We start from the raw sequence: 14,072 nt of genomic DNA, 5'->3' as shown, positions 1-14,072 counted from the left end.
CAATCCTCAGCAAAGGTCTGTGGTGTGCAAGTGGGGAGTAGAGGGCCCCCAAGTTCCAAAGGAAGGGAGGTACTCGGGAGATAAAGCCCTTGGCTGCTGTGGTAGCAGCTGCAGATGGCAGCTCGTCCACAGTGCACTTCGAATGAGGTCATATGAGCGGGACTCTGGAAATGGCTCCGAAATCCAGAGAAAGGGGTCAGGGTATGTGGGAATCCGGCGGGGGTGGGGGGTGGATGAAGGAAGGTGTCCTTCCTCTCTCCAGTGCAATTTGGTTTGGTGAGTCTCAAAGCTACCAGATGGCACTTCCCAAGTCAGGCCCCCGCAGGAATCAGGGTGGGCTGCGTGCCTCGGCCCCTGCCACAGGGACAAGCCACACCAGTGGCCTCCCTGAGCTCAAATGGCCGGATCTGGGGGTTCCGTCTGGGTGCACACCTCCTTGCTGTGGCCAAGTTCCCCCCTTCTCTGAGCACCAGCTTCATCATCCTCTCGAATGAGGACATCGATTGCTACCTTGGCACGTTACTCTCTTCATCCTGTGAAGACTCATTAGGCTTATCCTACAATTACTAGCTGGCCCGAAGAGATATCTCCTGAATCCAGATTAAGCTGGAGTCTCCCAGGCTCATCTGGCATGTCTTCCCTGAAGTCTGCCAAAACCCACACCCTTGCATTTCCAGGGACTCCCCTTAGCCGGCTGGGCAGAAAACCCAGCATGGTTCAAACAAGCTGACAGACAAGCGGGAGAGGACTCACGGGCAGACGGCCTCCGTCAGGTCTCGGGTGGAGCTCTGGGACCACAGCAGCAACGGGCCATCCCAGCCCCTGGGCTCAGCAGCGCCCTCATTCTCAGGCCGGCGGCTCTGCCCTGAGGGGAGCAGGAAGGTCACCAACTGCCGCAGGCGGACCTCAAGCCCCTCCCACTGCTGGAGCCTGACCTCCCCCGGCCCCACCCCTTCCCCTACCCCAGCAGGACGAGAGCTTGTCTTCCCCTGGCTTCCAACGTGAGGCCCGGCCCTGGGCCCCGATTGGGCACTGCCCCAGTCCGGAGCCAATCACAGTGGCCAGGGAGGTGGAACGCACCGATTGGCCAGGGCCAGGTCATGTGCCCATGCTCCCCAGGAAACTCAAATATTACCAAGATTCCCTAACAAACCAATGAACAAAATTATCCAGTAAAGGCAAACCGTACTTTTTAATGAGGCCGATGTCACAAAAAAAAAAAAATGCTTCACAATGAACTGCTCAAAGAAGCTACTAAATAAACTTTCAGAAAAGTTAAGTAGTTTTTTTTTTTTTTAATAGGGTGACGGAGAGCTATACCTTTCCCATCTATGTGAATTTAGGTTTAAACTAGATTTCCCTTGGCTATTATATACGACAAAAAAACCCCACATCACCCCCTTTCACTCCCCCCACCCCCCAAAAGTGTTTTAGTCTATTGAGTTTTTGTGTCCTCAGTTGTGTCTGATTCACGGCAACTCACGAACTCTACACAGCCAGGCTCTTCCGTCCATGGAATTCAGGGCAATTTTTTTCTGTCACAGTAAATGCCCACCCTGGGTGATCCAAAGGCAAGGGCTCAGAGGCTCCTGAGAGTCTAACTCCTTTCAGCCGAGCACAGAGCTGGCTCCTCACTGGGATGCCTGTGGCCTGGGGCTCCCAGAGGGGAGAGCAGCACTCGCCCCACCGTGTGGTCACTGCTGGAAGTGCAGGCTGCTCCTCACTCCCCCTTGACAGTGTCCCTGAGGGCAGAACAGTGGGAATCTACTCAAGGTGGAAATGCAAACTCCCATGCAACCAAACTTCCCACAAGGTCTCCAAAACCACTCAGGAACAGGGAATTGGAAACTGCAGGGCATGACATGAATGGAGATGGAGACTTGACACCTTACACCGAGTTCACTTCCAGTTATCCCTAGACAAAGTTTCCATGAAAACTTGTCACAAATCTAGAAGAACAATGAGCAGAAACCGGACACGTGCTTTGAGTCTTCACACACAAAACTAAAAGGCAGTCCACAAAACAACCCAGAGAATACAGTGGACTTTGCAAAATCAAAGATATCTACTGTGGGAAAGACCTCATTACAAAAGCAAAAGACAGGTCATACATCGCGAGACGAATGAGTGGAAACACAAAGCTTCTCAAGGATGTGTCTCCAAACAGACAAAGAACACCAACACAACAAGCCTGTGAAAACTAGGGAAAGGTCTGAAGGGACACCAGACTGAGGAAGACACACACAGAGTATCCCGGATGATGTCCAGCACGGAGGGCCTGAAGAAACAACAGTCTAGTTGCACTCCCTCAGGCCTGTGTGACCCTGGATGAGGCCTCTGTTTCCCGGTGGCTCTGAGAGATGGACAGGGAGGAAGGGGAAGAGAAATCACTTGCATTTCTAATACTCACAGCAAAGTCTTCCAATGAGAAGGGAATTATCACCCCCACTGACAATGCCATGCACTGAAGTGATACCCACGAGTCCATCTAACCCAGAAGGGAAGGAAGGACCTGTTCTCACAAAACGGCGAGAGATGGAAGAAGGAAGATCAAGCCCACACCAATCACTGGAAAGAGAAGCTGTGCTCAGGGCTTGAAAGAATTCCTATTGGGAAAATGATGTCACAGCCCCACAAGGCAATCCACAGCTTGGATGCTATTCCTCCCAAAATGCCAATGCATTGTCGCACCGAACAAAGAACTGCAAAAGGGGTTACGGAAACAGAAAAGAGCCTAAATTGTCAATACAATCCGACGAAAAAGCCCCGATACGGACATCCAAGGTTGTGTGAAAGGAAATTAGACGACCAAACTAGGATCCTCAGGAGCGTATCGGAGAAGGCGATGGCGACCCACGCCAGTACTCTTGCCTGGAAAATGCCCTGGACGGAGGAGCCTGGTAGGCTGCAGGCCATGGGGTCGCGCAGAGTCAGACACGACTGAAGTGACTTAGCCGCAGCGGCAGCAGCAGGACAGTATGCTATTGGGAATACAACAACACACACAGATCCAGATCGATGGAATAAAGTTGAGGGTCCAGAAACAAACCCCGGCATCCATGGTCAACTCATCTCTGACACAGAAGGGGAGAATATCCAAATGGGAACAAGAAAGCCTCTTCAATAAATGGCCATGGGAAAACCGGACAGCTACATCTGAAGAACGCTATTGGTTTTGATCTCACACCACCTCAATATCGGGGAAAAACCTCACCCTAAAGACTGATGTCATGAGATAGCTAGAAAGAAGCGTAGGTCAAAGGCTCCTTAACATCAGAGTCTCCTTGCCATTTGCTGGGCGGAGGTAGAAATGGGTCTCTTCAAGTAAGGGAAAGAGGGAAACGAAGTACACCAATGGGTTTCCATCCAATGGAACCTCTTCACAACAGAGAAGCTAAGCATTCACAGATGCAAAAGATAGGAAACGGAACATGAGAGACTCCTTGCAAGTGGTGTATCTGAGAAGGGGTTCATATGGAAAGAGACGAAGAATGCACAGCACTCAGATTCCAAGAAACACCACCACCACCCTTGACCCTTCCCCCATGACCAACTCCGACCTAAAGCCTTTCTCTCCCTCTAACCCATCCCTAAAACATAACCCTCATCTAATCATATACATGTGCATTCCTAGCATCCATCCATCCACACACGAGAGAGAAAGAGGAAGACACAGACTGAATCGAGAAAGGAAAAGAGAGGGACACAGCCAGAGAGAGACACGGAACCAAAGAGAGGAAAGGAGTCGATGGTCCAGACTTTTCATCAATCTGTCTCGAAGGTAGAAGCAATGACAGCGCCCATCCACCCCAGAAGGGGGAAAAGGACGGAAGGTTTGGAGAGGAAAAGACAAGAACGCAGGGAGCCATTAGAAGCTCAGCCACCCGCAGAAGCCGAGCTGGGACACTTGAACAGAATCTCAATGGAAACAGAGGACCAGAAAGTTGGCTACTCTTTTCTATAAGAGAGGGAGACCTTCGAGTCTTCCTTTCGGGCCTCCAACTTGGATGTGGGGTCTCAAAACAGTCAGGAGGGGCAGTGCCTTTTCCTGGGTACCACGGTGCATCCAGGCCTCGTTCTGCCCCATTCTGTGCTGTGTCAGCCCTGGATGGAGTCTTTCTTTCTGAAGTCTCAGCGCACAAGCTCCACGTGATATCGGCCCCAGGTGGAGAGGCATGGAGCTGCTCGTAGGCCGACAGACCTAGGAAACAGATGGGAGAATGACCCCCACTCTGCAGATGGAGAGACTGGGGAAACCCTGAGGGGCATATGCTTGTCCAGGGCCACACCACTTATGAGAAGAAGGAGCCTGGTCTGAGAGCAGCGGGGTCCTCGGAGCTCAGGCCCTGGCTGCACCCAGGCCTCCCCAGGGCTGTGGGCTGGGCTGTGTGGCTGTCAATGTGCCTGCACATGGCCTAAGGGGGGTGGTCGAGCAGTCAGAAACCCAGAGATTCCCTTGGGAAGTTTTGGGGAAGGGACCTCAGCACGAACCCCAGGAAATGATGTCACCTGCCGGCAACAGAACCCAACAGAACCCGCAACCCGGGTATCCAGGCCTCCAGAGCGGAGAGGAGCCCCCAGCCAGATCTCTTGCTGCCAGGATGTTCTGCTGTTTGCCCCTGCCCAGAGGCCGGGGCCTCAGGAGAGCTCACAGGCAGTGTGCGTGGGCACCCTGTCGACGTTGGCTCAGGGCACCCCCGAGAGGCCTCTGGCCCTCTGCCCGGAGAAACAGAAAGGTAACACGGGGAGCCCCAGGCCGGGCCAGGCCACCTCTCCCATGCCACCCGGAAACACCGGGTCCTTTGCCTGTGTGTGTGGATGCGGGTTTCTCGGGGTGTGTCTCCCTCAAGGAAGTCCAGGCGGATGTGGGGTCAGAAGCCTGCGGACAAGTTGTGTCCACACCCCAGGGGAGATCAGGCTGGCTGGGATGGGAACAGTGCGGGCAGGGCCGGCCGCCCAGGCTGACCTCACACCCTCAGGTGGGTCTCTTTCCTCCCGGGTGGGGATCTGAGCAGACACACGTCTCTGACCCTTCTGGGAAGAGAAGTTCGAGCAGGCAGAAGCAGCGGCTCCACTGGCCAGGCCCAGCTCGGAAAACTCCCAGCACGGCTGGCTGACGGTCACTGTCGTTGCAGAGCTTCCCACGTGATGAGGCCGAGGACGGGGACACCCCGTCCACCTCCCGGAGGGAGGGGTCGGAGCACCAACCCCCCGCCCGTGAGGCCCAGTGCAGGCTCCAGGTGAGCGTGCCCACGGAGGCATCAGCCCCACCGGGGGCGAAGCGGAGGCGGGGAAGGCCTGCTGCCGAGACACCGCCCAGGATACACCCGGCGGCCCAGTCTGAGGCTGCCACGGAGCTCAGCACACCCGGCTCCGACCCAGAGTCCCGAGAACCCCGGCCTCTGAGGCAGCAGGAGGACCTGGAGCCCAGCACGCCAGAGCACAGAGGTAAGGACGCTGGGGCTGGTGCACGGGAGTGTGTGGGGAGGGGGTGCTGAGCTACACAGGGACGAGTCCCCGAAAGATGCTGCTGGGCCTGCAGCAAGCGCTGGCCTCACACCCCCACCCCCATCTTGCACACTTCAGTCCCAAAAGACATCCAACCCTGGGTATTCTTTCGGAATCTCTTGGAAGCTTTCTGTCCCGGGATACGCACATGCCAAGGCTGGTCTGTGGGCAAACTTTGCTTCTCCCCCAGCTCTAGCACTGGCCTCCAACTGGAACCAGGCTCCACTTCCCAGACCTGTGCCTACAGAGGTGGTGGCTCCAGGTGCAGGACCCAGGGATCCACCGAGGGCAGATGGAGAACCGAGCCTTGCCCTCGCAGAGACACCAGGCCAGCTGGGTACTGGCCAGCACACCGGGCAGATCGGATTTCCGTGCCTGCAGGACCCCCAGCCCCAGGCACTGATGTCCCACCCCCTCAGCCAGAACCTCCACCTCCACGTGCACCTGTACCTGCTCGGGCTTTGGCAGGAGAACCCGAGGCAGAGGAGGAGTCACCGCCTCAGCAGGGAGAGCCTGCCCTGGCTCCCGCGCAACACCCAGACGCCGACGATGACTCACCCGCCCCTGCAGGAAGAACGAGCCCCCGCTCTGGACAGAGACCCAGAGCCCTTGCCGGAAACACCATGTCCAGGGGAGCGGTCGGCTCTGCCGCCTCCATCCCTGTCTGCTCACCGTGGACGCCGGCAACTCGGTCTGCCCCCAGGGGACATGGAGTTCCTTTCCCCTGAGCTGCTTTGCATTTGGTTTGTTTCTACCTTTCTGGTGATGTTTTACTTTTTGTATGGTTTCGTCTATTTTTGTTGGTTAAGTTGGGATTAGTAAACTTTTTCATCATTGTTGCAATTTGGGACACTGTTGTGTAACTCTGGTGATACTGTGTTACCATCACCACTCTGTAGTTTCAGACCCGTTCGATCTTTATGCCCCACCCGCCAACAAAGCCTGGGTTCAAGGCAAGCAGGCCCTGTTCATCCCTCCCCCCGATCCTGACCACAATTTCATCTTTTCTTTCTGCATTCCTTCCTATATTCTTGGTGTCCCCAATCAATGACTCTCAGTGAAATGACTGAAGGAGTTTTTTTCGGACTCTCCACCTACTGTAAGACTCCATTGGAGAGTTCTCATTTTTATGTCATTTGAACTAGCCTTTGATAGCTGAAAGGACGGTGTACGTCCTTTCAAGATATCATGTGCCAAACGAAGCCCTTTTGGCAAATGCCATCATTATCTCCAGGCAGGCATTGCTGTTTGAAGGGTGACATCTCAGCCAGAAGGCAGAGGCTGAGCTCCTCTTGTTGCACCAGCTCCCAAAAGAAGCCAAGAAAGGGAGCTGGAACAACAAACCACCCCAACGCCCAGGAAAGCGTTCTTCACGACAGAAGGCTAGCAAATGACCCAACAACCTTGTGGCCCAGAACCCCTCTAGAAAAATCACTGTTCCATACAAAAGAGAAACACATGGGAAGTTCCAAGGAGAGGCAATGCCCATGGCCAGTGTACTTTAGAGACGGCCTGACCGCTCCGGGGAAGACACGCACCGACGGAACCCCTTGGGTAACAGCAGTGAGAGTCCTCACCGTCGTAAGGGTTTCCTCTGGGGACAACCTGCCCTGGGCACCACATGAGGGAGCAGACCGGCTTCTCTTCCTCTGCCCCCACACCACTCACTCATGAAGGCAGCTCAGGTGTTCTCATGCCCTGCCTGCCTGCCTGCCTGCCTGGCTCATCCGTGAGCTGTGACCACCTCCAGGGCAGGACTCCACCTTCTCCTCTCTGTGTACCGTGAATCTGCACACAGTGGGCTTTCAGAACCTTAGGAGACTTGAGCCATTCCCACTCGAGCCAGAACCCTCCCCAGGAAGGAAGACAGCTGTGGAGTCATTTTGGCCCCAGCACTGGTTCCCAAACCCTGGCGGCTCCTACAGCCTCTACGGTGTGAAGAGGGAGGTCCCTTTTGACAGAGCTTTCCGGCTGTCAGATCGAAGCTGTTGTTTCACTGTCAGCTGTGTCTCTGCCGTTGCAGCCAGGTGGGCCACGCTGCTCCAAAGGAGCTCACAAGCTGAGTTGCAAGGGAGGTATTGAGAGGACAGGGATGGCTACAACGTGCTGCAAACTGAGTGAGGGTCCCCACAATCCTCAGCAAAGGTCTGTGGTGTGCAAGTGGGGAGTAGAGGGCCCCCAAGTTCCAAAGGAAGGGAGGTACTCGGGAGATAAAGCCCTTGGCTGCTGTGGTAGCAGCTGCAGATGGCAGCTCGTCCACAGTGCACTTCGAATGAGGTCATATGAGCGGGACTCTGGAAATGGCTCCGAAATCCAGAGAAAGGGGTCAGGGTATGTGGGAATCCGGCGGGGGTGGGGGGTGGATGAAGGAAGGTGTCCTTCCTCTCTCCAGTGCAATTTGGTTTGGTGAGTCTCAAAGCTACCAGATGGCACTTCCCAAGTCAGGCCCCCGCAGGAATCAGGGTGGGCTGCGTGCCTCGGCCCCTGCCACAGGGACAAGCCACACCAGTGGCCTCCCTGAGCTCAAATGGCCGGATCTGGGGGTTCCGTCTGGGTGCACACCTCCTTGCTGTGGCCAAGTTCCCCCCTTCTCTGAGCACCAGCTTCATCATCCTCTCGAATGAGGACATCGATTGCTACCTTGGCACGTTACTCTCTTCATCCTGTGAAGACTCATTAGGCTTATCCTACAATTACTAGCTGGCCCGAAGAGATATCTCCTGAATCCAGATTAAGCTGGAGTCTCCCAGGCTCATCTGGCATGTCTTCCCTGAAGTCTGCCAAAACCCACACCCTTGCATTTCCAGGGACTCCCCTTAGCCGGCTGGGCAGAAAACCCAGCATGGTTCAAACAAGCTGACAGACAAGCGGGAGAGGACTCACGGGCAGACGGCCTCCGTCAGGTCTCGGGTGGAGCTCTGGGACCACAGCAGCAACGGGCCATCCCAGCCCCTGGGCTCAGCAGCGCCCTCATTCTCAGGCCGGCGGCTCTGCCCTGAGGGGAGCAGGAAGGTCACCAACTGCCGCAGGCGGACCTCAAGCCCCTCCCACTGCTGGAGCCTGACCTCCCCCGGCCCCACCCCTTCCCCTACCCCAGCAGGACGAGAGCTTGTCTTCCCCTGGCTTCCAACGTGAGGCCCGGCCCTGGGCCCCGATTGGGCACTGCCCCAGTCCGGAGCCAATCACAGTGGCCAGGGAGGTGGAACGCACCGATTGGCCAGGGCCAGGTCATGTGCCCATGCTCCCCAGGAAACTCAAATATTACCAAGATTCCCTAACAAACCAATGAACAAAATTATCCAGTAAAGGCAAACCGTACTTTTTAATGAGGCCGATGTCACAAAAAAAAAAAAATGCTTCACAATGAACTGCTCAAAGAAGCTACTAAATAAACTTTCAGAAAAGTTAAGTAGTTTTTTTTTTTTTTAATAGGGTGACGGAGAGCTATACCTTTCCCATCTATGTGAATTTAGGTTTAAACTAGATTTCCCTTGGCTATTATATACGACAAAAAAACCCCACATCACCCCCTTTCACTCCCCCCACCCCCCAAAAGTGTTTTAGTCTATTGAGTTTTTGTGTCCTCAGTTGTGTCTGATTCACGGCAACTCACGAACTCTACACAGCCAGGCTCTTCCGTCCATGGAATTCAGGGCAATTTTTTTCTGTCACAGTAAATGCCCACCCTGGGTGATCCAAAGGCAAGGGCTCAGAGGCTCCTGAGAGTCTAACTCCTTTCAGCCGAGCACAGAGCTGGCTCCTCACTGGGATGCCTGTGGCCTGGGGCTCCCAGAGGGGAGAGCAGCACTCGCCCCACCGTGTGGTCACTGCTGGAAGTGCAGGCTGCTCCTCACTCCCCCTTGACAGTGTCCCTGAGGGCAGAACAGTGGGAATCTACTCAAGGTGGAAATGCAAACTCCCATGCAACCAAACTTCCCACAAGGTCTCCAAAACCACTCAGGAACAGGGAATTGGAAACTGCAGGGCATGACATGAATGGAGATGGAGACTTGACACCTTACACCGAGTTCACTTCCAGTTATCCCTAGACAAAGTTTCCATGAAAACTTGTCACAAATCTAGAAGAACAATGAGCAGAAACCGGACACGTGCTTTGAGTCTTCACACACAAAACTAAAAGGCAGTCCACAAAACAACCCAGAGAATACAGTGGACTTTGCAAAATCAAAGATATCTACTGTGGGAAAGACCTCATTACAAAAGCAAAAGACAGGTCATACATCGCGAGACGAATGAGTGGAAACACAAAGCTTCTCAAGGATGTGTCTCCAAACAGACAAAGAACACCAACACAACAAGCCTGTGAAAACTAGGGAAAGGTCTGAAGGGACACCAGACTGAGGAAGACACACACAGAGTATCCCGGATGATGTCCAGCACGGAGGGCCTGAAGAAACAACAGTCTAGTTGCACTCCCTCAGGCCTGTGTGACCCTGGATGAGGCCTCTGTTTCCCGGTGGCTCTGAGAGATGGACAGGGAGGAAGGGGAAGAGAAATCACTTGCATTTCTAATACTCACAGCAAAGTCTTCCAATGAGAAGGGAATTATCACCCCCACTGACAATGCCATGCACTGAAGTGATACCCACGAGTCCATCTAACCCAGAAGGGAAGGAAGGACCTGTTCTCACAAAACGGCGAGAGATGGAAGAAGGAAGATCAAGCCCACACCAATCACTGGAAAGAGAAGCTGTGCTCAGGGCTTGAAAGAATTCCTATTGGGAAAATGATGTCACAGCCCCACAAGGCAATCCACAGCTTGGATGCTATTCCTCCCAAAATGCCAATGCATTGTCGCACCGAACAAAGAACTGCAAAAGGGGTTACGGAAACAGAAAAGAGCCTAAATTGTCAATACAATCCGACGAAAAAGCCCCGATACGGACATCCAAGGTTGTGTGAAAGGAAATTAGACGACCAAACTAGGATCCTCAGGAGCGTATCGGAGAAGGCGATGGCGACCCACGCCAGTACTCTTGCCTGGAAAATGCCCTGGACGGAGGAGCCTGGTAGGCTGCAGGCCATGGGGTCGCGCAGAGTCAGACACGACTGAAGTGACTTAGCCGCAGCGGCAGCAGCAGGACAGTATGCTATTGGGAATACAACAACACACACAGATCCAGATCGATGGAATAAAGTTGAGGGTCCAGAAACAAACCCCGGCATCCATGGTCAACTCATCTCTGACACAGAAGGGGAGAATATCCAAATGGGAACAAGAAAGCCTCTTCAATAAATGGCCATGGGAAAACCAGACAGCTACATCTGAAGAACGCTATTGGTTTTGATCTCACACCACCTCAATATCGGGGAAAAACCTCACCCTAAAGACTGATGTCATGAGATAGCTAGAAAGAAGCGTAGGTCAAAGGCTCCTTAACATCAGAGTCTCCTTGCCATTTGCTGGGCGGAGGTAGAAATGGGTCTCTTCAAGTAAGGGAAAGAGGGAAACGAAGTACACCAATGGGTTTCCATCCAATGGAACCTCTTCACAACAGAGAAGCTAAGCATTCACAGATGCAAAAGATAGGAAACGGAACATGAGAGACTCCTTGCAAGTGGTGTATCTGAGAAGGGGTTCATATGGAAAGAGACGAAGAATGCACAGCACTCAGATTCCAAGAAACACCACCACCACCCTTGACCCTTCCCCCATGACCAACTCCGACCTAAAGCCTTTCTCTCCCTCTAACCCATCCCTAAAACATAACCCTCATCTAATCATATACATGTGCATTCCTAGCATCCATCCATCCACACACGAGAGAGAAAGAGGAAGACACAGACTGAATCGAGAAAGGAAAAGAGAGGGACACAGCCAGAGAGAGACACGGAACCAAAGAGAGGAAAGGAGTCGATGGTCCAGACTTTTCATCAATCTGTCTCGAAGGTAGAAGCAATGACAGCGCCCATCCACCCCAGAAGGGGGAAAAGGACGGAAGGTTTGGAGAGGAAAAGACAAGAACGCAGGGAGCCATTAGAAGCTCAGCCACCCGCAGAAGCCGAGCTGGGACACTTGAACAGAATCTCAATGGAAACAGAGGACCAGAAAGTTGGCTACTCTTTTCTATAAGAGAGGGAGACCTTCGAGTCTTCCTTTCGGGCCTCCAACTTGGATGTGGGGTCTCAAAACAGTCAGGAGGGGCAGTGCCTTTTCCTGGGTACCACGGTGCATCCAGGCCTCGTTCTGCCCCATTCTGTGCTGTGTCAGCCCTGGATGGAGTCTTTCTTTCTGAAGTCTCAGCACACAAGCTCCACGTGATATCGGCCCCAGGTGGAGAGGCATGGAGCTGCTCGTAGGCCGACAGACCTAGGAAACAGATGGGAGAATGACCCCCACTCTGCAGATGGAGAGACTGGGGAAACCCTGAGGGGCATATGCTTGTCCAGGGCCACACCACTTATGAGAAGAAGGAGCCTGGTCTGAGAGCAGCGGGGTCCTCGGAGCTCAGGCCCTGGCTGCACCCAGGCCTCCCCAGGGCTGTGGGCTGGGCTGTGTGGCTGTCAATGTGCCTGCACATGGCCTAAGGGGGGTGGTCGAGCAGTCAGAAACCCAGAGATTCCCTTGGGAAGTTTTGGGGAAGGGACCTCAGCACGAACCCCAGGAAATGATGTCACCTGCCGGCAACAGAACCCAACAGAACCCGCAACCCGGGTATCCAGGCCTCCAGAGCGGAGAGGAGCCCCCAGCCAGATCTCTTGCTGCCAGGATGTTCTGCTGTTTGCCCCTGCCCAGAGGCCGGGGCCTCAGGAGAGCTCACAGGCAGTGTGCGTGGGCACCCTGTCGACGTTGGCTCAGGGCACCCCCGAGAGGCCTCTGGCCCTCTGCCCGGAGAAACAGAAAGGTAACACGGGGAGCCCCAGGCCGGGCCAGGCCACCTCTCCCATGCCACCCGGAAACACCGGGTCCTTTGCCTGTGTGTGTGGATGCGGGTTTCTCGGGGTGTGTCTCCCTCAAGGAAGTCCAGGCGGATGTGGGGTCAGAAGCCTGCGGACAAGTTGTGTCCACACCCCAGGGGAGATCAGGCTGGCTGGGATGGGAACAGTGCGGGCAGGGCCGGCCGCCCAGGCTGACCTCACACCCTCAGGTGGGTCTCTTTCCTCCCGGGTGGGGATCTGAGCAGACACACGTCTCTGACCCTTCTGGGAAGAGAAGTTCGAGCAGGCAGAAGCAGCGGCTCCACTGGCCAGGCCCAGCTCGGAAAACTCCCAGCACGGCTGGCTGACGGTCACTGTCGTTGCAGAGCTTCCCACGTGATGAGGCCGAGGACGGGGACACCCCGTCCACCTCCCGGAGGGAGGGGTCGGAGCACCAACCCCCCGCCCGTGAGGCCCAGTGCAGGCTCCAGGTGAGCGTGCCCACGGAGGCATCAGCCCCACCGGGGGCGAAGCGGAGGCGGGGAAGGCCTGCTGCCGAGACACCGCCCAGGATACACCCGGCGGCCCAGTCTGAGGCTGCCACGGAGCTCAGCACACCCGGCTCCGACCCAGAGTCCCGAGAACCCCGGCCTCTGAGGCAGCAGGAGGACCTGGAGCCCAGCACGCCAGAGCACAGAGGTAAGGACGCTGGGGCTGGTGCACGGGAGTGTGTGGGGAGGGGGTGCTGAGATACACAGGGACGAGTCCCCGAAAGATGCTGCTGGGCCTGCAGCAAGCGCTGGCCTCACACCCCCACCCCCATCTTGCACACTTCAGTCCCAAAAGACATCCAACCCTGGGTATTCTTTCGGAATCTCTTGGAAGCTTTCTGTCCCGGGATACGCACATGCCAAGGCTGGTCTGTGGGCAAACTTTGCTTCTCCCCCAGCTCTAGCACTGGCCTCCAACTGGAACCAGGCTCCACTTCCCAGACCTGTGCCTACAGAGGTGGTGGCTCCAGGTGCAGGACCCAGGGATCCACCGAGGGCAGATGGAGAACCGAGCCTTGCCCTCGCAGAGACACCAGGCCAGCTGGGTACTGGCCAGCACACCGGGCAGATCGGATTTCCGTGCCTGCAGGACCCCCAGCCCCAGGCACTGATGTCCCACCCCCTCAGCCAGAACCTCCACCTCCACGTGCACCTGTACCTGCTCGGGCTTTGGCAGGAGAACCCGAGGCAGAGGAGGAGTCACCGCCTCAGCAGGGAGAGCCTGCCCTGGCTCCCGCGCAACACCCAGACGCCGACGATGACTCACCCGCCCCTGCAGGAAGAACGAGCCCCCGCTCTGGACAGAGACCCAGAGCCCTTGCCGGAAACACCATGTCCAGGGGAGCGGTCGGCTCTGCCGCCTCCATCCCTGTCTGCTCACCGTGGACGCCGGCAACTCGGTCTGCCCCCAGGGGACATGGAGTTCCTTTCCCCTGAGCTGCTTTGCATTTGGTTTGTTTCTACCTTTCTGGTGATGTTTTACTTTTTGTATGGTTTCGTCTATTTTTGTTGGTTAAGTTGGGATTAGTAAACTTTTTCATCATTGTTGCAATTTGGGACACTGTTGTGTAACTCTGGTGATACTGTGTTACCATCACCACTCTGTAGTTTCAGACCCGTTCGATCTTTATGCCC

At 55.2% G+C, this 14,072-nt stretch overlaps 2 protein-coding genes and 1 long non-coding RNA gene across 3 annotated transcripts in view; 2 read left to right on the top strand and 1 right to left on the bottom strand.

Annotated features, from left to right (window-relative positions):
• LOC145529707 (uncharacterized) overlaps positions 1–14,072 on the bottom strand; it is a 1,704,434-nt gene that overhangs the window by 954,581 nt on the left and 735,781 nt on the right. Inside the window, exons 95-96 of the long non-coding RNA XR_014071296.1 lie at positions 8,392–8,503; positions 754–865 (exon numbers count right to left, since the gene is read on the bottom strand). This is a non-coding gene — a long non-coding RNA (uncharacterized LOC145529707). The remainder of the gene's footprint in view (positions 1–753; positions 866–8,391; positions 8,504–14,072) is intronic.
• Positions 1,480–6,351, top strand: LOC145529500 (uncharacterized). The gene is made up of 3 exons (XM_081550074.1): positions 1,480–4,736; positions 5,136–5,448; positions 5,699–6,351. Exons 1-3 carry the CDS (start codon positions 4,500–4,502, stop codon positions 6,325–6,327), a joined length of 1,179 nt encoding a protein of 392 aa, XP_081406200.1. The 5' UTR covers positions 1,480–4,499; the 3' UTR covers positions 6,328–6,351.
• LOC145529499 (uncharacterized) lies at positions 8,928–13,989 on the top strand. The gene is made up of 3 exons (XM_081550073.1): positions 8,928–12,374; positions 12,774–13,086; positions 13,337–13,989. Exons 1-3 carry the CDS (start codon positions 12,138–12,140, stop codon positions 13,963–13,965), a joined length of 1,179 nt encoding a protein of 392 aa, XP_081406199.1. The 5' UTR covers positions 8,928–12,137; the 3' UTR covers positions 13,966–13,989.

Source organism: Giraffa tippelskirchi, chromosome 12 (genome assembly GCF_054371585.1).
Source record: "Giraffa tippelskirchi isolate mGirTip1 chromosome 12, T2T-mGirTip1v1.2.pri, whole genome shotgun sequence".
Taxonomy (NCBI): domain Eukaryota; kingdom Metazoa; phylum Chordata; class Mammalia; order Artiodactyla; family Giraffidae; genus Giraffa; species Giraffa tippelskirchi.
This window is presented reverse-complemented; position numbering and strand designations above follow the sequence as displayed.